The 22,747-nt window shown below is 46.1% G+C and overlaps 1 protein-coding gene across 8 annotated transcripts in view; it reads right to left on the bottom strand.

Moving 5' to 3' along the window:
* Window positions 1-22,747, bottom strand: part of USP48 (ubiquitin specific peptidase 48) — a 115,434-nt gene that overhangs the window by 86,868 nt on the left and 5,819 nt on the right. For 6 of the 8 annotated variants that reach the window (XR_013557688.2, XM_060621769.3, XM_060621768.3 and 3 more), the window contains exon 1: window positions 2,171-2,389. The exons of 1 other annotated variant lie outside the window; for it this stretch is intronic. Coding sequence is in view for 6 of the 7 variants with exons in the window: in XM_060621769.3 (XP_060477752.2) it covers window positions 2,171-2,304 (134 nt within the window). In the remaining variant the exon portion in view is untranslated. Of the gene's footprint in view, window positions 1-2,170; window positions 2,390-2,675; window positions 2,693-22,747 lie in introns of those variants that run through there. One more of the 8 variants, XM_060621767.2, reaches the window with a different exon arrangement.

Below are 22,747 nucleotides of genomic sequence, written 5' to 3'. Positions count from 1 at the left end.
TACTTTAAAAATTAAAATTAAAAAAGGCAGGGGCAGGGGACACGCGGGGGGACTCCTGGGTGGCTCATTCAGTTAAGCCTCCCTTTGATTCAGGAACTAGACAATGGTGATGGTTGTACAACTTAATTGTATACTATTTTTTTTTAATGTTTACTTATTTTTTTTTTTTTTTATGTTTACTTATTTTTGAAAGAGAGCACACATGTGGGGAGGTAGTGGGAGGGAAGAGGCAGATAGAGAGGGAAACAGAGGATCGGAAGCCAGCTCTTGGTGACTGCAGAGAGCCCGATGCTGGTCTCAAAATCACAAACTGTGAGATCATGACCTGAGCCGAATGCTTAATCAGCTGAGCCACCCAGGGACCCCTGTATACTTTAAAAGAATACATTTTGTTGTCTTTTGCACACTTTTTAAAATGAAATACTGACACATGCTACAACATGATGACTCCTGAAAACATTACACTAAGTGAAAGGAGTCAGTCACAAAGTCCACATATTTTGTGGTTCTATTCACATGACATGTCCAAGATAGGCAAATTTAGAAGCAGAAAAGTTGATGGGTGGTTGCCTGGAGCTTGGGTGGTGATGTACAGAGGACTGAGTGCCAATCCAATGGCTAAAGGGCTAGGTGGGGAGGTGGGCAAAATGTTCTAAAGTCAAGACTGTGGGCATTGCTAAACAGCCCTGAATATACAAACAGAAACCACTGAATAGTACATTTTAAATAGGTGAATCATACAATATGTGAATTATATCTCGATGCTTTAAAAAAAACAAAACAAAACAAAACACCTGTCTGGATATAAACCTTGCAATTGCAACTTAAAAAGAACTTTTTTAATGTTTTTGAGAGAGAGATAGAGAGCACGAGTGGGGGAGGGGCAGAGAGAGGCAGACACAGAATCAGAAGCAGGCTCCAGGCTCTGAGCTGTCAGCAAAGAGCTGGGTGCAGGGCTTGAACTCAGGAACTTAACGGACTGAGCCACCCAGGCTACCTGCAACTTAAAACTCTTAGGACATTCCCCTTATAAGGATCGCAGTCAATTTCTACTCCCTAATTTGCGTTAAAATCAGAATTCTAACAGTGAAAGAGTGGTGGGTTTTTTTTTTTGTTTTTGTTTTGCTTCTCTAGAATCTAATTATTTTGGGAAACTAACTGAAGCTTAATAAATTCTGTTATACACAGCCTCTGTCATTCCAGGGCTTACTGTTGGAGTCAGATGTCCCCTCCTTGCAAGCCAGATGCCCTAGAACTTGGAATTATTCGTTAGCCTTATGGAAGCTCCCTAACCTGAATCACTTCTCAACCTAGACTTAAATTCCAAAGTGAGACCTTGACTTCCATTCCTTCCGGGTCCCGCCGCTTAAAAACTCCAGAAAGCCTTTACTAAATGCCTGCTGAAGTAAAGCTACTGAGCATGCCCGGTTTGGCCAACTCAATTCAACAACATTCCAGAACAAAAACTATAGTTCCCGCGTTAAAAGGTGGAAAAACAGAAGAGACAGGAACAATGCCTAAGAATTCGAACTAAAAGGAAAGTCAAGATTCAAGGGCTAAGCAGAAGTGAAGGACAGAACTTATACAGCTCAAACTTCGCACTTGGTAAAGTGGTACGGTCGAAACGACCCCCCAAAAAAGAGGGGGAAAAAGCTAAAACAGATGAACGAGAGGGTAGGTCAACTGGGGGTGAAGGTGTCGATGACGTAGACTACCCATACGGTTCTCTAAATCAGCCCTATCCGAAACTAATACTAAGATGACCAAGGCTTAGCGTCACCAGTAATAAAAGATATACTGTGATGAAACTCACTTCCAAGAAGTTCCCTTTCTACAATGGAAAAAGCCGAGCCGTGGCCAAGATACAACAGCCAAAAACGTTTGCTAAGCTCTCAGCTCCTGCCTTCAACCATTTCCACCGCCATCTTCTAGATAAGAACCTAGAACCGTTTCTAAAGGGCTTCCAGCAGCATCACCTCCATGCAAAGCCCGGGAAGGCTGCGTTACTCAGGTCGCCCAGACGGCGTTAAGGAGGAAGCCTCCACCTTGCCCCTCTCCGCGCCTGCTAGATGCACGCAGCTGGCTGCTGTCCTCTTTCCCCCAATATGACCCCCGGCCCGGTTTTCCGAAGTCCGAACCGGGGGCGCAAGGCCCAGTGCGCGGGCCTCACCTGCACACGCCGCGGATGCAAGGCTCCAGCCAGATGCGGTACGCGGTCTCGATGTGCTCCTGCGACACCTCCTCGGGCCGCACCGTCTCCGCCCAGCGCCAGGCCGCCTTCTCCAGCTGCAGCCGCGGGGCCATGGCCTTGGCCCGAAGAGCGCCTCCCGAGCCGAGCCGTCGCTGCTGTTGCTGCTGCCGCTGCCGCCGCCCAAATGGGCTCCGCCACCTGCCAGCAATGGGGACCAGGCGATCCCTCAGCCAGCTGGCCAGTCAATCACCTGTGCGCGCCACTGCCGCCGCGCCCGCCCGCCCGCGCCCGACCCGCACGACTAGCCGCAAAGCGCCGCCGCCGACACCCGACACCCCTCGCGCCCGCAGACGTTGGAGGTATACTCCCCGCCGCGGTGGGCGCATGCGCGTTCCCAGCAGTCTTTGCGCCACCCCGCGCCTCTAGCCCGACGGGTGGAGGAAGGGGAAGCAGCCTGTTCGAGGTAGTGTTGCCACGTCCTCACCGGCGCTGCTGGGGAAGCAGCGTCTGAGCACCTGTCCAGGGTAGCGTCCTGCGAGCCACTACCCTAACAAGCTGGCACCTCGAGGGCAAAAGGCTGCCTATTTTCGCTCTCTGGTACTTCCCCTTAACCTTGAAGGAATCACGCGAGAAGCTACTCAACGCACATCATAGGGCCGCTGGACTGCGGGGTAGGACCTGAAACCAGGTCACCAAAAAAACGACGGTCGGCTCTGTAGAGGATGATTAAACTTGAGCCTGGACCGGTTCCGACTCCTTTCCCGAGCCCTCCCGACGTCACGGGATGTTCTGGGCCTTTCCTCAAGTAGAACTGGACTACATGTCCCGGCATGCATAGCGTGCTGTCACTCACTGGATGCGAGGCATGCTGGGATTTGTAGTCCTCGAGGTGGAGGGGGGCTTCGGGTGAGGTGGGCTTCGGGTGGGGTTTCTCTGGCTGGGGGGGGGGTCTTCTGGCAGCTGGCTGACCCCCTGACTGCTGTCCTCTCTTTTAGAGGACTTAGTCCTTTTCCGAGGCTCTTCTCTAGCTCCCGGGTTTAAAAACATTTCCTTTTTACAAGTCCTGCCCCAGGATCTAAAGAGTAGCCTTATCATAATGTTTTGCAAACTGTAAAGGGCACTGTTGGAGGGAAGGTTTTGAGGACTTTACATTTGAATGAGAGCCCTCCAGGGGTCTAAGCGCTAATTTCTGACTCAGCAGTTTACCAGCTGGGTAACCTTGGACTTGATGCTTAAAGTGTGCTAGTCATTCATTAGATAAACATTTGCTGAAAGCAAGACGAAGATAAGACGTGGTCCCGGCCTTGGCGGGGGGGGGGGGGGGGGGGGGGGGGGTGGGTTGGGGGCGGTGAGGGGAGAGCGGTAGAAACACAAAGATCCCCTTCCCAGCCTTGGAAGGTTTGCAGTACTTGGTAAAAGGCTTACTAGAAGAGGTAATTCCTAAACACATCTTAAAAAATCAGTAGAACTTAGCCAGGATAGAAAAAAGGCACCATTACAGACAAAGGGAACCCTAAGGAGCAAAGGCACAGAAGAGAGAGACTTCTTGGTGTGAGAAAACAAATTCTGAGACCGAGGGAGGTTAGGTTAGAGGTAAGCCTTGAGAGGCAGGCCGACTTTGCCTTTATCCCAGAGATTCCTTGAAATGTTTAAAGCTGGTGAGGCATACATTGGAGATTTGCATTTTGTATAGCTTTTTCAGTTTGAGTCAAGGTCAAAAGTAGAGAAACCTCTTAGAAGACTACTGAAATAATAACAGGCCAGAGATCATGAAGGCCTAAACTGGGGCCATGTAATTGTACCAGGGGTGGGGTATAAAAGCACAGCCCTGGGGCTCCCAAACAGACCAGGTTCAACCACTTGCCACTGACAAAATCCAAAGGCAGAGCATGAGTGGCAGTAGTGGTGGTGAAACGAGAAAGGAATTTATTTCCGTGAGGCCGACTCGGGGAAGACCATGGACTAGCATCTCAAAGACTTCTCTAAAGGGCTGAAAATGCGTTTACATTTATATAAGGAAAATGTGAGACTAGGGTCATTGGGTACTAGCAGGTAAGCAGCGAAGGTCAGGACAGTCTTCCTCAATCATTCCTGGTCTGGCTGGCCCAGGGCAGTCCTTGTTGCTTCAGGGGGTGCTTTTGGCTCACATTGGGGGGGGGGGGGGAAGCTTTGCCTGCAGGGTCTTTTGCCAGAATTAGGAGATAAGCTGGAAAGAACTTAATCAATTAGAAAGTACATAATGTGGTCAAAATGGAGGTTGTCCTGTTTCATAATAGATAACCGCCTGAGGAGACAAATTTGAAAGATACCTAGGATGTGGAATTGCTACAACTTGATGATGTTGGTCTAACCAGTGTCTATTCACCTGTTATTTGACCTTCAAGTTTGGGTCATAGCCCTTTCCTTGGTGCTTACAGCTCCCTGTGCCACCCATTGTCTCACTTAGCAAATGATGAAATTGTATTATTCACCAGGCTGTCACTGCTATATGCCAGTTTTCTTTTTTTTAATTAAAAAAAAATTTTTTTTAATGTTTATTTATTTTTGAGACAGAGAGAGACAGAGCATGAATGGGGGAGGGTCAGAGAGAGAGGGAGACACAGAATCCGAAGCAGGCTCCAGGCTCTGAGCTGTCAGCACAGAGCCCGACATGGGGCTCAAACTCATGGACGGTGAGATAATGACCTGAGCCGAAGTCGGACACTCAACCGACTGAGCCACCCAGGCGCCCCTATATGCCAGTTTTCAAACCTGGGTAATAGTTTCTACCAAGTGAGATAGGGATTACAGAAGGAGCAAGTTTAGAAGGGAGATGATGATTTCAATTTTTAAAATACAGTAGACCCTTGAACTATGTGCTGTACCTTGACCCCCAGCAGCATGGAAAGTCTGGGTATAATTCTTGACTGCCCAAAAACTTAGCTACTGATAGCTTGCTGTTGAGCAGGAGCCTTATCGATAAGTCCATGAACACATTTTATATGTTTTATGTATTATAGACTGTATTCTTAAAGCAAGCTAAAGAAAATGTTACTAAGAAAATCATAAAGAAGAGAAAAACACATTTACTGTACTGTACTATATCGGAAAAAGTGCAAGTGGGCCCACACAGTCTGAGCCTGTGTTATTCAAGAGTCGACTGTATTGCATTTTAGGTGTGCGGTCGAAAACCAGCTTCCATGCTTCAGAGCCAAAATATAACAGGAAGACAGAGTTTGGGGTAAGGAGGAACAATAGCTTTATTGCTTTGCAGGCAAAGGAGGCTGCAGCAGGCTGACCTTCAAAACCTGAAGGCCTGGGACACCTGGATGGCTCAGTTAAGCATTCAACTCTTTGTTTTTGGCTCAGGTCCTGGTCTCATGGTCGTGGGATCCAGTCCCGCGTCAGGGTCTGCATTGAGCATGGAGCCTGCTTAAGATTTTCTTTCTCCCACTCTCTTCCCCTCCCCTACTTGTGCTCGCTGTCTCTTACAAATACAGTTAAAATATGTGTGTGTGTGTGTGTGTGTGTGTGTGTGTGTGTGTGTGTGTAGGCACCTGGGTGGCTCAATCAGTTAAGTGTCCAACTTCGGCTCAGGTCATGATCTCACAGTTGATGAGTTCAAGCCCCGCGTCAGGCTCTGTGCTGACCGCTCAGCGCCTGGAGCCTGCTCTGGATTATGTCTCTCCCTCTCTCTCTGCCCCTCCCCCTCTCAAAAGTAAATAAACATTAAAAAAATTTTTTTAATACGTATATTAAAAAAAAACAAAACTGCAAGCCCTCCCAGAGGAAGGGGCTGGAGGGTTATAGGGAAATACAGGATCTGGCTGGTTTTGACAGGCATTGTGTGGTGCTACCAGCTTCCAGTCTTGTCTTTAGGGTGGTAAGAGAGGAGGGCAAGTTTGCTGAAGAGAGGGAAAAGGTTACTTTAAAATCCAGGTTTGCTGAAGCGTTGGTGCAGTCATTTTGATTTTTATTGGTTTTTTAAGTGGTTTCAGATGCATAAGGGACATACATGTCAAGACAGCAGACATGAATCTGAATCTTGCAGGATATATTGTCCTGCACCATTAATTTTTCATTCTATGCTGGATGATTCTCGTCAGCATTCAAATGTGATTTGATTTCTCCCAAGTTCAACAAACTCTCTCTTGACTCCCACATCCACCCCAAGCTACTGTCCCATTTTTCTGCTCCCTCTTTATAATAAAACTGAAAAGAGTTGTCTATAGTTTTCTCCAGTTCCCCTCTTCCTATCCTCATTAAATTAATTCCAAATCAAGCTCTTGTCTCTATCTCCCCCAAAACCACTCATATGAAGGTCACACTGTGAAATCCATTGGTAAGCTCACACTTGATTTTGTCCTACCAATCCAAAGCATCTGAACCATTATTCAATCTCTCTCTGGAACCTCTTCCTTTTCTTAAGGTGCAGGATACCACATTCTCCTGCTTTTCCCACGATTCACTGGCCATTCTTTTTTAGTGCCCTTTGCTGCTTTGCTCTTATCTCTAACTTGTAAGCTTGAGTGGCGTAAGGTTGTCCCTGGACCCTTCTCTAATACATTTACTCCCTGGGTGATCTGATCTCCTTATGTAGCTTTAAATACCAGCTGTGTGTTGACTGCCAAATTCGTATCTCCAGGCTTGACCTCACTCCTATGATGCCAGATTTGTATGTCCTGCTTACCTGGCATCTCTGGTGTGCGATACACTTTACAAGTCCAAAACCTACCCTTATTCCACTTCCAGTTGCCCCCAAATATCCTTCTAAATCTTTGCCATCTCAACAAATGGCAACTCTATCCTTTCAGAAGCTTTAGAGGCAGGTTTAACCTACCCTTCTCCTACATCCCCATCCAGTCCTTTTACAAATCCTGTCAGTCGGGTGCCCGGGTGGCTCAGTGGGTTAAGTGTCTGACTCTCGATCTCGGCTCAGGTCATGATATGGTTTGTGAGTTTGAGCCCCACATCCGGCTCTGTGGTGACAGTGCAGAAACTGCTTGGGATTCTCTCTCTCCCTCTTTCTCTGACCTCCCCGCTCATGTGTGCGCAATCTCTCTCTCAAAATAATTAAATAAAAACTTAAAAAAAAAAAAAACAGCTAACAAATCCTGTCAACTGTGCCTTCAAAGTATATGCAGAATACAACCACCCTACAGTTACCATCACCACCCTGATCCCACCTGGATTTTTGCAAAAGCTTCCTAACTGGTCTCCAAGTTTCACCCTTGTCTCTTTATAGTCTGCATGTAAACTGAGTGGACACTCCCTGCCTTAAAAACCTCTAAAAACTTCCTTTCTCCCTCCTTCCTGTCTCCTGTCTTCCTCCAAAGGCCCTCTCCCCGACACCTTACTGCCTAGACTTCATTTCCTATCACTCTCCCTTCCCCCAATTTTGAGCCAGCAACACCATCTTCTTACTCCCTGCGCACAACTACCAAAGCCGACTTCTGCCTCAGGGCCTTTGCATTTGTGGTTTCCTTTGCCTGGAACACTCTTCTGCACAGCCACATGGTACAGTTTTGCTCCTTCACCTAATAAGCTTCGGGAATGGGAAGGACCCTAGAAAGAAGGTCCAGAAGGAACAATTGTTAGATATAAGGAGAATCAGAAGAATTGGGTACCTGAGAAGCTTAGGGAGGAAAGTTTCAAGAAGATGGGAATGGTCAGCAATGTTAAATTCCCATCTATTTTCCTCCCCATTTCTTAGCTCCTTAGTAAAATTATCGAAAGAATTATCTATCCCTAGCACTTTCCAAAAGAAATATAATACAGGCCATATAGGTAATTTAAAATTTTCTAGTAGCCACATTTTAAAAAGTAAAAAGAAACAGGTGAAGTTAATTTCAACAATATAATTAACCTAGTATATCCAAAGTGGGTACGTTTCCACCTGAAATCAATATTTAAAAAATATCAACGAAATATTCGATCGTCTTTTCTTCACACTATATTCTGGAAATCTGTGTGCGTTTTACACTCGCAGGTCATCTCAATTTAAACTTGCCGCATTCGGGGCGCCCGGGGGCTCAGCTGGCTAAGCCTCTGACTTTGGCTGTGGTCATGATCTCACTGCTCATGAGTTCAAGTGTGGCATCGGGCTCTGTGCTGACAGCTCAGAGCCCGGAGCCTGCTTTGGGTTCTGTGTCTCCCTCTCTCTCTGCCCCTCCCCTGCTCAAGCTCTGCCTTTCTCTCTCTCTCAGAAAAAAAAAATTTTTTTTTAAACATTTCAAACTTGCCTTATTCAGGTGCTCATTAGCCACATGTGGGGAGTGCCACCGCGGTGGACAGCCGAGGTCTGTACTCTCTCGACTTACCACTCATCTTCTGTTCACTCTTCAAACAACTCCAATCTGGCCTGCGACCTTCTCATTCCCCTACAGCTGCTCTCATCAAGGTTCGCATGGCTCCCATGTCACCAAACCCAGCAGTCTTCTCTCAGCCCTCAGCTCGCTGCAGTCACTGCTCCTACCATCTTGAAATGTCCTCTTGGTTTCTAGGCAGTATCCGCTCCTGGTTGTCCACTTCCCTCAGTCACTGCTCCTTCTCAGTCTTCTTTGCTGTCTCCTCCTCCTCTTCCTCCTCCTCCACGGATTTCCTAAATGCTAGTCTAAAATAAAAACTCACTCCTATGTGTCTCCTCTATACTATAGTTGCACTTCACTCTGACGCCAGATGTGTGGGTTTCCCATACAGCCAGCAATTCTGTGGCACCAGCCAGATGTCCTACATATTTAACTCAGTTCTGTCACTATCTACCTGGAGATCTTATCAGATCACACAAGTTAAGGGTTCAGTCCTTCAAGACTGCACACACACATACACTCCTTCGGACGTCAATTGCAAATCCAGGTTTCTGACCAACTGGCTACAAGTCAGAGGCGCCCATCACCTCTTCCTCAGGTTTGACTGATTCGCTAGAGCAGCTCACAGAACTCAGGAAAACATTCTACCTACTAATGAACGGTTCATTAGGAAAGGCTGGAACTTAGGAACAACCAGACGGAAGAGGGGCGTAGGGCAAGAAATGTAAGAAGGGGCGCAGAGCTTTCATGGCCTTTCTGGACACGCCCTTTCTGGACACGCTACACTCCCAGCAACCCCACTGTTCACCAGCCTGGAAGTTCTCTGAACCCCAGTCCTGTAGGTTTTTATGGAGGCTCCATTACACAGCCAGAGTTGATTAAATCATCGACTGTTCATGACTGATCTCAGTCTCTACTCCCCAGAGTTCGGGGGCTGGGATTGAGGCTGAAAGTTCCAGCCCTCTAATCATGATTGGTTTTCCAGGCAACTAGCCCCCATTCTTAAATTACCCAGGGGCTTTCCAAAAGTCATCTCATTAACATAAAGCCTGGAGTAGTTGGAAGGGGCTTGTTATAACAAAAGACAACTTTATCACTCCAGTTACTTAGGAAATTCCAAGGGTTTAGGAACTCTGGGAGGAATGAAGGAAGACCAACATGTATGTATTTATTTTTTTAACGTTTATTTTTGAGAGAGAGCGAGAGTGAACGGGGGAGGTGCACAGAGTGGTAAGGGTGGGGGGTGCGGGGAGGAGGGACAGAGGATCTGCAGTGGGCTCCATGCTGCAGATGCGGGGTTTGGACTCACGGACCTGCTGACAAACGTGGGGTTCGGAGTCACAAACCGCAGGATCATGACCTGAGCCGAAGTCGGATGCTTAACCGATGGAGCCAGCCAGGCACCCCCCAAATATGTATTGCTTTTTATAAATCACAGCATCACAGCTGAAGTTTTGCCAGCCTTCATCCTGGGCCCTCTTTTATATAGGTCAATAAAAAAGAAATAGAAACATAAATTAGGTTATGTCACTCCATTTTGTCATCATTTCACATTTTAAATAAAATCTAAACTACTTTTCATGACCTATAGGGCTATGGTAGGCAGAATATTGCCCCACCCTCCCACCCCGAAGATATTGCTATAGATTGAATGTTCTCATTTCCCAGAAATTCACAGGTTAAATCCTAATGCCCAATGTGATGGTATTTGGAGGTGGGGCCTTTGGGGGTGCTTAGGTCATGAGGGTGGAGCCCTTATGAATAGGATTAGTGCTCTCATAAAAGAGACCCCAGAAAGCTCCCTTGCCTCTTCCACCAACATGAAGACATAGTGAAAAGACAGCTTTCTATGAACCAGGAGACTAAGTTCTCATCAGACACTGCTTCTGCGAGCACTTTGAACTTGAACCTCCCAGCTTCTAGAACTGCTAAGAAATATTTCTGTTGTTGATAAGCCACCCAGTCTATGGCATTTTTTTTAATTTTTATTTTATTTTAGTATGGTATTTTTGTTATGGAAGCCCAAATACACTAAAACAGATGTCCATGTCCTAATTCTCAAAATCTGTGCATATGTTATGTAGCAAAAGGATGTAGCTTTGCAGATGTGATTTGATTAAAGATCTTAAAATGGGGATATTATCCTGGATTACCTCAATAGACCCAATGTAACCACAAAGGTCTTTCTTTTTTTTTTTTTAATGTTTATTTTTTGAGAGAGACAGAGCGTGAGCAGGGGAGGGGCAGAGAGAGAGAGACACAGAATCTGAAGCAGGCTCCAGGCTCTGAGCTGTCGGCACAGAGCCCGACGCGGGGCTCAAACTCACGGACCATGAGATCATGACCTGAGCCGAAGTCGGACGCTTAACTGAGCCACCCAGGCACCCCAACACAAAGGTCTTTCCAAGTGGGAGACAGAATGGTCAGAGCCAGAAACGACGTTACCCTGCTGACTTGAAAGTGGAAGGAGTCACAAGCCAGGGAATGTAGGCACCCTTATACGCTGGGAAAGGCAAGGAGAATGGATTCTCTCCTGGATTCTCCGCAAGGAACGCAGCTCTGCCCACACCTTGATTTCGGTTCAGTGAAACCCTCTCCAGACATCTGAACTCCAGAATTATAAATTGTTTGAAGCTGCTGAGTGTGGTGATTTGTTACAGTAGTAATGAAAGAGAACTTCAACTACCTCCATTTTGACCTCAGTCTGTACTTTTTTGATTAAATTCTTCTTTCCAGCTTATCTCTCAATTTAGGCAAAAGACCCCGCAGGCAAAGCATCCGCTGACGTGAGCCCAAACTACCCCTCAAGCAACAAAGACTGCCCTGAGCCAGCCAGACCTGGAGTGATTGACCCCAAGGCAATGACTGATTGGCCCTTCACAGCCCACCTGCCTGTACTCACTGACCTTGTTTCACATTTTCTTTGTATAAACATACAAGTACTTTCAGCACTTTGGGACTGTCTTGGAGACGCCAGGCTGCAGTCTTCCCGACATCAGCTTCACAGAAATAAATTACTTTCTCATTTCACCACTGACGGAGCCACCCAAGCACCCTTTAAATAAATAAACTTATTGGGGTGCCGGGGTGGCTCCAGTTGGTTGAGCATCTGACTTCGGCTCAGGTCATGACCTCAAGGCTCGTGGGTTCGAGCCCTGCATCCGGCTCTGTGCTGACAGCTCAGAGCCTGGAGCCTGCTTCGGATTCTGTGTCTCCCTCTCTCTCTGCCCCTACCCTGCTCATGCTCTCTCTCTCTCTCAAAATAAATAAAAATTTAAAACGTTTTTAATAAATAAACTTAAAAAAAAATACACTATAGGCTCAGTCACTTAAGCGGCCAACTCTTTTTGGCTTGGTGTTTTCGGCTCAGGTCACAGTCCCGGAGTCATGGGATCGAGCCCCACATCCGGCTCCACACTAGGCATGGAGCCTGCTTAAGATTCTCTTCTCCCTCTGCCCCTCTCCCCCACTCTCACGCTCAATCTCTCTTTCTCTCTCAAATTTAACAGCAAAAAGAAATCGCTAAATAATGAATGTGCATCAGTCTGAATAAGGATTATCGTTTTAGTTCCAGAGGTATGGTTAAAAGTAGATTCTTTTTCTGGGGCACCTAGGTGGCTCAGTCGGTTGAGCATCTGACTTTTGATTTCAGCTCAGGTCATGATCTCATGGGTCATGGAATCGAGCCCCGAGCCCACTCTACACTGATAGTTAGGAGCCTGCTGGCGATTCTCTCTCTGCACTCCTCCCCTGCTCATGTGGGCGTGCACACGCACTCACTCTCAAAATAAACAAACAGAAAGTAGATTCTTTTGCCTAGATGAAAGGAGCTTGAAATCTGGGCAGACTCACAAAGTACGCATGAAGCACAAGCAGATTTTTAATGTCACCATCTTTCCAAGACCGGGAAGAAAGGGGAAAGCACCAAGCCAAAAAGGGAAGTGAAGGGGTGGAATGTGTCACCACCTGAGGATGGGTGGGGTCAGGGCTGCCTCATCCACGAAGTACCATTCATGTGGACACTGAAGATGCTTTACTACGCTTCCTTGCCGCCACTGTGGATCTGAACATATATGGTCACATTCTAGCGTTGGGTCTCCCTTTGACATCTACAGTGTGAATCGGCATACCCAGGAGTTAGTCACTGACCAGTATAGTGGAGGGAGGAGACGAGACCTTCAGTGAACCATATCACATGAACTCCGTTGGCTAAAATGTAATGTGGGATCTGACCACAGGTAGCCTTCTGAAAAGCGTATTTATTATAGAATTAATATAATAAGGGATTACCTAATACAATGTCTTAGACACTTAGAATAAATCTCCCTATTAATACACCACCCCCCCACACACACATAGTCCTTCTGGGTGTAGAGGCTGCCTTTAGTCAACAGGCTTGAGCAACGGAATGTAGAAAGAGCCCACAGTGACCATCTGTCTAAACACAGCAAGGCCCATCGGGGAACCCACCTCAAAATATCTATAGGACCTGACCAACCAATGGGCTACTTACAACCAGGCACAGTTACCAAAAAAGGGAAAATTCTGTATGTCCCAATATCTCCTCATCTTCCCCCTTTTTAAAATGTTTTATTTTTGAGAGAGACAGAGTAAGAGCAGGGGAGGGGCTGAGAAAGAGGGAGAGACAGAATCCAAAGCAGGCTCCAGATTCCAAGCTGTCAGCGCAGAGCCTGAAGCAGGGCTCGAACTTGGTGAACCGTGAGATCATAACCTGGGCCGAAGTCGGACCCTTAACCGACTGAGCCTCCCAGGCAACTCTGCGTCCCCCCTCCACCCCCCTTAAAAACAGCCTCCTTCCACTGCCCCGGAGTCTCTCCTTTGCCATCCTGCCTGCAGCGCCTCCCTTTATGGGTGTATCCAATAAACTTCTATCGCTTTTGTTCTACCCCAGGTGAATCCTTTCACTGTCCTCGCCACTGGCTTCCACCCAGTGGAGTCACCCCACATCTGGAGGCCCCCATCCAATCAGGAGAGACACCACACTAGGTAGGGTGAAAGGCCACAGTGCCTTAAATTCTAGGTAGTAAGTGGTGGTCACCTTCTCGGTACAAATGTTCCTTCTCTTTCTCCTCGGCCACTACCTCGACCGTCACAGTGGATTGGATCCGGCATGACCCTTTGCCTAGAGACCGACCCTCCAGCATTAGGAGAGTGAAGGACAGACAGTGTGTACTCCTGCTTTGGGAGCAAGGGGCACCAGGATCAGGAATCTTATAATGGAGACCTCCGCTTCTGCACGTAGTTCGTCCACTAAGGATGTTATAATAAATTGCTACCAACTGAGTGTCTTAAAAACAATACATTTGCTCATTCACCGTTCTGGAGTCTGGAAGTCCAAATTCAAGCTCCCTGCAGGGTCACGCTCCCCGCTCAGGTCTCCGAAGTCGACCTTGCCTTTCCCATCTTTAAGTAACTGCTGATGCTCCTTGGCTTGTGGCGGTAACACCACTCTCCACCTCCACCTTCACAGGATCTTCCCTCTGTGTATGTCTCTGTGTGGCCTTCTCCTCTTACATGGATACTGGCCATTGGGTTTAGGGCCCATCCTAATTCGGTATCTCATCTTAACTAATTACATCTGGAAAGATCTAATTTCCTTTTTTTTTTTTAATATTTATTTTTTGAGAGAGACAGACAGAGCATGAGCAGGGGAGGGGCAGAGAGAGAGGGAGACAGAATCCGAAGCAGCTCCAGATAATGAGCTGTCAGCACAGAGCCCGATGCAGGGCTCGAACTCAGGAACTGTGAGCTCATGATCTAAGCCGAAGTCAGATGCTTAGTGTACTGAGCCACCCAGGCGCCCCAAGATCTTATTTCCAAATAAAATCAGATTCTGAGATTCGGGGGGAGGGCATGACTTTTGGGTGGGCACTGTCCAACTTACGACGCTGTTTATAATCGACGCTGTTTATAATCGTGCTCTTTGTGTGTGGCTGTTTACACTCTTGGCTCTGATTGGTTATTGGCAATTTAGCAAACCTGAATATGTTGATCCTTGATACGATTACTGCACCTACTGGCTCTTGCCACCTCAGCATTGGACTGTTTTAGAGAAGTTTTAGAGAAGTTTTTAGAGAAGTGCAAGTGACACGGTTATTTTGACACTATTAAGATGTGAGCTAGACCTTACCAGGATGCAGGCAGCCTTTGACATCTGGAATTCATAAAAAGCTATAAAAAAATAAAATAAAATAAGAAAATAAAAAATAAATAAAAATAAATAATAAAATAAAATAAAACAAAAAGCTGTGCCTGCTTGGCTCAGTAGATAGAGCAACTCTTGATCTTGGGGTCGTGAGTTTGAGCCCCACATTGGGGATAGAGTTTACTTAAAAAAATGACTAGGGGTGCCTGGGTAGCTCAGTCAGTTGGGCGTCTGACTTTGGCTCAGGTCATGATCTCATGGTTTGTGGGTTCGAGCCCCACATCGTGCTCTCTGCTGTCAGTGCAGAGCCTGCTTCGGATCCTCTCTCTGCTCCTTCCCCACTCACGCTCTCTCTCTCAAAACTAAATAAATATTTAAATAAACAAAAAAGAAGCTATGGCCAGAACTGAGACATAATTTACAAACATAGTTGCTCTACAGTTCACACCCTGACTCCGTTATGCTTTACAACAGACCTGAACCAATATTAGAATCATAGCGGGGCGCCTGGGTGGCTCAGTTCGTTAGCTGTTTGCCTCTGGATTTCAGCTCAGGTCATGATCTCATGGTTCATGAGTTTGAGCCCTGCATCGGGCTCTGTGCTGGCAGTGTGGAGCCTGCTTGATATTGTCTCTCTCTCCCTCTCTCTGTCCCTCTCCAGTTCACTCTTTCTCTCTTTCAAAGTAAATAAATAAGCTTAAAAAAATTACAAACAGAATCATAGCAAACAAGCATATTCCTTAAGTATTTGCTAATGTTGCAATGTATCCAATTCCCAAGGTTATGTCCAGAGTCCCATAAAATGTCCATAGCACAGAGTCTTGGCACGCAGGGAGAGAGAGAAAGCTCCATCCATTTAATCATTAGAGATTTTATTTATATTTATATTTTGATTTATTTATTTACTTTTTTTTGAGAGAGAGTGCACAAGTGCTAGAGGGAGAGAGAGAATCTTAAGCAGTCTCCACACTCAGAGCAGAGCCCCACACGGGGCTCAATCTCCCAACCCCCGGATCATGACCCAGACAGAGATCAAAAGTCAGACTCTTAACCAATTGAGCCACCCAGGCACCTCCCCCATTTTATTTTTTAATTTTTAACTAATCTCTATACCCGACGTGTGGCTCCAACTTACTACCCCAAGATCCAGAGTCACATGCTCCATTGACTGAGCAGCCAGGTCTCCCAAGTGCGTCTTTGTACCATGTTTCTCTTCGACGTACCATGCCCGGTGTCTATGAACGTTTGTGATACCCACTCCTACGTCTGTTCTGTTTTCAGTTCTTCCTAATGGCCCATGGAACCTTTGATGATGTTGCTACAAATCTTCTTCACCTCTTAGTTCACTTGTCTCTCTTAAGGAAGGCATAAACATTCCTGTTGGCTCTACTCTTCGTAGATGCAGGTGAGGTGAGGTTTTAAGCAGAGGCTCAGGCCCACCAACTCCATATCCGGTCTTTTGTTCTTGGTGGTATTTCTCTGATAGGGTGAGTCTCCCCATTCAAGATCCCTTGTGATTATGTCAGCCTCATTCGGGCCATCTTGAAGGGTCGTGTAGCTTTCTTTACTTCCATGCAGACTTGGACCATTTCTGTCTCATGATGGCTGAAGTTGGGCTAATAGGATGTATTTTAATTTTATTTTTTAAAGTAATCTCTACACCCAACATGGGGCTTGAACTCACAATGCCAAGATCAAGAGTTGGCATGCTCTAGGGACTGAGCCATCCAGGTGCCCCTAATAAGATGTATTTTAGTTATTGTGAAATGTCCATGGGTCTATATCCGATCCTGGTTTGATCCAAATGAGGTGTTCATCACCTTAGCAATTAGTTGTGAAGTCAATCTGATAGGTTATGGTCAGTCTATTTACAGGTAAACTGGGTACACAGTGTCAGATAAATAGGATGGTTATAACGAAGTCATTGAGGGTGGTCAGTGTAAATGCTTTGTTGTTTTTAAGTTTACTATGAGAGAGAGAGAGCAAGACAGAGAGTGCACACGTGCACGAGCAGGGGGAGGACAGAGAGAGAGGGAGAGAGAGAATACCACGCAGGTTCCATGCTGTAAGTGCAGAGCCGGAATCAGGGCTCAGTCTCACGAACCATGAGATCATGACCTGAGCCAAAATCAAGAGCCACACACTTAACCAACTGAGCCACTCAGGCGCCCCAAAGTAAATGCTTTTATTCTGAAAGAGGTAACGTAAGAATCTTGTACTTGTAGTTTTATTCCTCAATAATCTTTAATGTCTTTCAGCTTGATTATAGGACTATATTTTTTCTTTAAGTAGGCTCCATACCCAGTGTGGAGTTTGACTTCACAACCCTGAGATCAAGGGTGGCGTGCTCTACTGAGTCAGCCAGGTGCCCCTAGAGGACTGTATTTTGGTTGTCTGAATAGCTCTAGGGTGTCAGGATAGTTGCTTATTATGTAATTTAGACCATTTATTCTGCCAGAACACTGTTCCATTTTCTATTTATTTCACCCCAGGCTAGATTTAGGTGTTTCCTTAGTAACCCATTAAACTTTCTTACCATTCCTGCTTCTGTAGGATTATGAGGCATAAGATTTTCTTCTTACTGCCCTAGACTCATGTCATTATTGTAATGTTTGTTTCCTGGCTTGATTCTGTGGCCTAGGGGGTTCCACAGATACTAAGTGTCTGTATGTCTGGTATTATGGGTTTCGCATCTATGTAAACCCCAGTCCTGAGGAAGTATCCACCCCAGCCATTTCCTTTTTCCTAGTGACTCGATCAAGGCTCCAGCATGTTCTATCTACCAGATTCATTTTCTGCTAGCTCTTCAAATTGTGTGCCCCCTTTTCTATTGTCAAGTGACATAGAAAAGACTAGCAGATTTGGCAATGTTTTAGTATGTGCTGTTTTAGGACTAACTCTCTCCCATCATCATCTAATTGATAAGTTTGTCCCCATCTGTCCATTTGCTTGGGGACCCATCTAGCTAGTATTTTGTCAATTAACCATTTTTGATGTTATCTTTCCAGTTAATTTATCTACTTTTTGATTGTATTTTGCTTCTTGAGTTTTACCTCTCTAGGTGCTGAGACATGATCTCCTAATGTGTCAGACTGTCAGACCTGATGTATGTTCTCCCATATTGGTTTTCTCCATACTGATTAGCCATTCATGAGACAATTATTTGTTTTCCATTTGGAGCACCAAATTATTAGGCCATTGGCTACTGCCCATGGATCATAATTCAGGATAATTTCAGGATCTCCTTCGTGTAAGTTCTGACTTATTGGCAATTGTACTTATTTTATTTTCATGTTTATTTAATTTTGAGGGGGGTGGGAGGGGCAGAGAGCAAGAGGGACAAAGATCCAAAGCAGGCTCTGTGCTGACAGCAGAGAACCCCACTGCCAGGCTCGAACTTTCGAACCATGAGATCATGACTGGAGCCGAAGTCAGATGCTTGACCGACTGAGCCACCCAGGCGCCCCACTGGTACTGATTTTAATTCATCATATTGAGCTGCCTTGTCTGTCCCCTACCCACCAGAGTTCCTCCTGTGGTTGTATTTAGGGCTGCTGCTTTGCCCTTGATCTCTTGTGGTATGAGTGAGGCACTCCTATCCTTGAGCCATCATATCAGCTGTGTCCTAGTGTCAGCTCAGACCAGGAGGGTGGTGGATGAAGTCTTCCATGCCCTCTTTGCTCATGGGGCAAGTCTGGCAAAGACTGAGACACTGCCTTCTCAATGGAGGACGCTGTCGTGTCCTTTCCCTTATATATCATTTCCATTTGGGTGAATAAGATGTTGTGGTGACCACTTTGTGTGGTCTGCACCGAATCTAGCTTATACCAAGACGTGTTACTTGGTTCTTGTTTTGGGACTCCCATCAGTCCCTCTGTGTCTGGTAATGCAAGGAATGTAATCAATGCCCCTTTTTCCTTTTTTTAAAGATTTTATTTTTTATTTCTTTTATTTTTGAGAGAGAGAACGTGCGTGTGCAAGCTGGGGAGGGGTAGGGGTGGGGGGTGGGACAGAAGATCTGAAGTGGGATTTGTGAGGATAGCAAAGAACCCGGTGTGAGGTTTGAACTCAAGAACCATGAGATCATGACCTGAGCCGAAGTCAGGCGCTTAACTGTATGAGCCACCCAGGTGCCCCCAAGATTTCATTTTTAAGTAACTTCTACACCGAAGGTGGGGATTGAACTCACAATCCCGAGATCAAGAGCTGCTGGCTACTGAGCCAGCCAAGTGCCCATCCCCTTTTTTTCTATCAGGTTAACTTTCTGTATCAGAAAAGTTCTTTGGGGGCACCTGGGTGGCTCAGTCAGTTGAGCACCGGACTTCGGCTCAGGTCATTAACTCACAGTTCATGGGTTCGAGCCCTGCATTGGGCTCGCCGCCCCTCTCCCTCTCATGCTCTCTCTCTCTCAAAAATAAATAAACGTTAAAAAAAAAAAAAGGACATTTGTCTTTAATGTTTACTTATTTTTAAAAAGAGATGATTAGGGGCGCCTGGGTGGCTCAGTCAGTTAAGCAACTGTCTCTTGATTTTGGCTCAGGTCGTGATCTCACTGTTCGTGAGTTTGAACCCCACATTGGGCTCTGTGCTGATACTGTGGAGACTGCTTGGGATTCTCTCCCCGCCCCCCGCCCCTTCCCTGCTTGCTCTGTCTCTGTCTCTCTCAAAAATACACAAACTTTAAAAAATCTCATAAAAAAAATTAAAGGAGATGATCATACCGGCCTCAGGGCTTTTCTGGAATGAAGGTATTCAAGGCCCCAGGCTTGAAATTGGCATCCATGAACAGTTATTTACCAGTAGCTTATCAAACTGTAAGTTGCAGGAAAGAATGTGACAGATGAGATGTGACACCCCCAAGTGCAGAAGCATCAGCCCATATTCCAGACTCAGAGAGCGTCTGAGGGAAAGAGCCCTTAGAGATGATCCAATCTGCTGACCCATTGGACAGAATAATAAAGGCACATCAACTGGGTAGGACAACTGTCGTTTCCTCCAGTTACCCAAACATGTAGGGAAGACACCTAGGACTCAGAGCTGAGATGCCCAGCAAACGCTTGGCTTCTTCAAGGAGCTGCACTATCTCCAGCCTCTAAGCTGAGGGGCCTCCCAGAGCCTCCCAGAGGCTGTTTCTAGAATGCACAGCAAGGTTCCACATGCTCATATTGGCTTTGACTGCCCCCTAGGGGACATTTTTCTCCAGATCCTTGGGTACCAGCTGCATTCCCCCAGCAAAAGGGTTGGGGTACTGTCCAAGCTTGCTGGCCCTCTCCTCTTCTCTCTGCTCACTCCCATGGTCCACTCACCCCGGCTTGTGACTTTACATAACATCCACATGCCAACTGCTCCCCAAATTATATCCCCACCCACACTTCCCCAGCGAACTCCAGACTCAGAGATCCAACAATCGCGTGCCATCGCTGGGGGGAATTCTAACGGTCTCAATCGGGATGTGTCCAATGCTGATCTCCCCATCCTCCCCCATCCCCAAGTTATGGCAACGCCGTCCTTCCCTCTGCCAGGCTGAAACCCAGGATGCCACCCTTAACTCCTCTTTCCTTCACACCCAAATCCAATGTCAGCAAATCCCATCGGTTGTACCTTCAAAATATGTCCAGAATTTGACCACCTCTTGCCATCGTGGTCCAAGCCACCATCATTTCTAGACTCATTAAAATAGTCTCCTATCTGGTCCTGCAGCATCTGGCCCTGCCCAGTGGTTCTTGTCTCAGAGAGAAAGCCAAAGTCCTTACAATGGTCACTAGGGCCCTGAATGATCTAACTCATCTCCTGTCACTCTCCCCATCACGGCATTCACTCCATGCTATTATTGCTTGTGTCAGGCATGCTCCTGCCTCAGGGCCTTTGCACTTGCTCTTCCCTCTGCCTTGCATCTTCTTACTTCAAAGGGCTACATGGCTGGCTCCCTCACTTCCTTCAGATCTTTACTCAAAAGACCCTTCTCTGTGAGGCCTCTGTGAAGCCTTTCTATCAAAATTTCAGCATCTCTCTGACATTTCATTTTTCCCTGTCTTGCTTTGTTTTTTCTTCTTAATATTTATCACTATTCCATACACCACACATTTTACTCATTTATCCTCCACTGGAGTACAAGTTCCACAAGAGAACTTATTTGTTTATTTTGTTCTCTGAACTATCTCCAATGCCTAAGATAGAGGTTAGTGATGTTTGAAAACGGAGTTTACGTCTTTCTGTTAATTTAGTCTTCCCAATAGGCAATAAGATACTTTAGTATGGTCTTCATTTTGTAGATGAGAAAACTGAGGCACAGAGAGGTTAAGTCACTTGCCCAAGGGTCACAGAGCTAGGAAGTGGGACCCAGGGGGAATACTCTACTTCTCTACTTACTAACCTTATTTATGACCATTATCTGTACTCAGATTTATCATCATTTAAATGAGGCCCATAAGAATGCCCTCTTTGTGGGGTCATTGTGATGATTATGCGTGATAAAGCGTGCCACAAGGTTATAGCCAGTACCTGGAATGTTGTAAACACTTAAGAAGTGGTCCCTACATTAAGTTTGTCCCTAGTTCATGAAAGGTAGGAATATTTTCTGCACAAAGCCTGGTCAAGGAGATGAGAAGTTACATTGTTTTTTTTTTTGTTTCCTTTATTTTAAAAAAAATTGTTAAATTAAAAAAAAATTTTTAATCTTTATTTTTGAGAGAGAGAGAGGGAGACAGCGCAAGTGGTGGAGGGAGGGAGAGAGAGGGAGACACAGAATCCAAAGCAGGCTCCAGGCTGTCAGCACAGAGCCCGACACGGGGCTTGAACTCACAAACCACAAGTTCATGACCTGAAGTCTGACGTTTAACCGACTGAGTCACCCAGGCGCCCCTGTTTGCTTTAAATGCTTATTTATTTTTGACAGAGTGCATGTGTGTGCGTGCTAGTGGGAGAGGGGCAGAGAGAGAGAGGGAGGGAGACAGAGAATCCCAAATAGGCTCCGCTCTGTCATCACAGAGCCCCATGCAGGGCTCGATCTCAGAAAATGTGAGATCCTGACCTGAACAGAAATCAAGAGTTGGAAGCCGAACCTACTGAGCCACCCAGGTGCCCTGGGAAGTTACATGTCACTACTGTGGTCATTCCGCTCTGTTTTTCTGTGCAACATGCCTTAGCCACACCAGCTAACGAGTTCCCTGTGACTATGACATGTACTCAGTCCTCTGCTTGGAATATTTAGTACAGTTCCTGCATGGAAACTCCTTTGTGTCCTTTAGGGCCCAACTCGGGAATGCCCTCCTCTGGGAAGCCCTTCCTGACTTCCCCAGGTACCTCACATTCTGGTGTAGTAAAGATTGTAACTTATTTAATGATTGCTTTTTGTTTGTTTATTGATGTGCTTAATCTGAAGGCTCTACCAATCAGATTCCTGAGGGTCAGGTTCTGTGGGCTGAAGCATAGAAAATTTGAAGGCACTCTTTAAAAATATGGAATTTACAGGGGCGCCTGGGTGGCTCAGGCGGTTAAGCGTCTTGATCTCGGCTCAGGTCATGATCTCACAGTTCATGAGTTCGAGCCCCACGTCGGGCCCTGTGCTGACAGCTCAGAGCCTGAAACCTGCTTTGGATTCTGTGTCTGCCTTGCTTTCTGCCCCTCCCCCACTCATGTTCTGTCTCTGTCTTTCTCAAAAATAAACGTTAATTTTTTTAAATAAATTATAAACACAAAACCAGATTTGAAAGTGAATATTTAGAATGAGAAAAAAATCATGACAACTTTTAAGGTTAAAATAACTGACAAATAGCACAAACAATATAAATCCAAAACAATAATAATTTTTCTTGTCCTTTTTTTTTTTAATTTTTTTTTTTAATGTTTATTTATTTTTAAGACAGAGAGAGATAGAGCATGAACAGGGGAGGGTCAGAAAGAGAGGGAGACACAGAATCTGAAACAGTCTCCAGGCTCTGAGCTGTCAGCACAGAGCCCGACGCGGGGCTCGAACCCACGAACTGTGAGATTGTGACCTGAGCTGAAGTCGGACGCTTAGCCGACTGAGCCACCCAGGTGCCCCTAAGTGTTTATTTTTAAGACAGAGAGAGACAGAGCATGAGTGGGGGAGGGGCAGAGAGA

This window comes from Panthera onca, chromosome C1, assembly GCF_046562875.1.
Source record: "Panthera onca isolate mPanOnc1 chromosome C1, mPanOnc1 haplotype 2, whole genome shotgun sequence".
NCBI lineage: Eukaryota > Metazoa > Chordata > Mammalia > Carnivora > Felidae > Panthera > Panthera onca.
The sequence above is the reverse complement of the archived record's forward strand: the minus strand, read 5'-3'. Positions and strand labels throughout refer to the sequence as shown.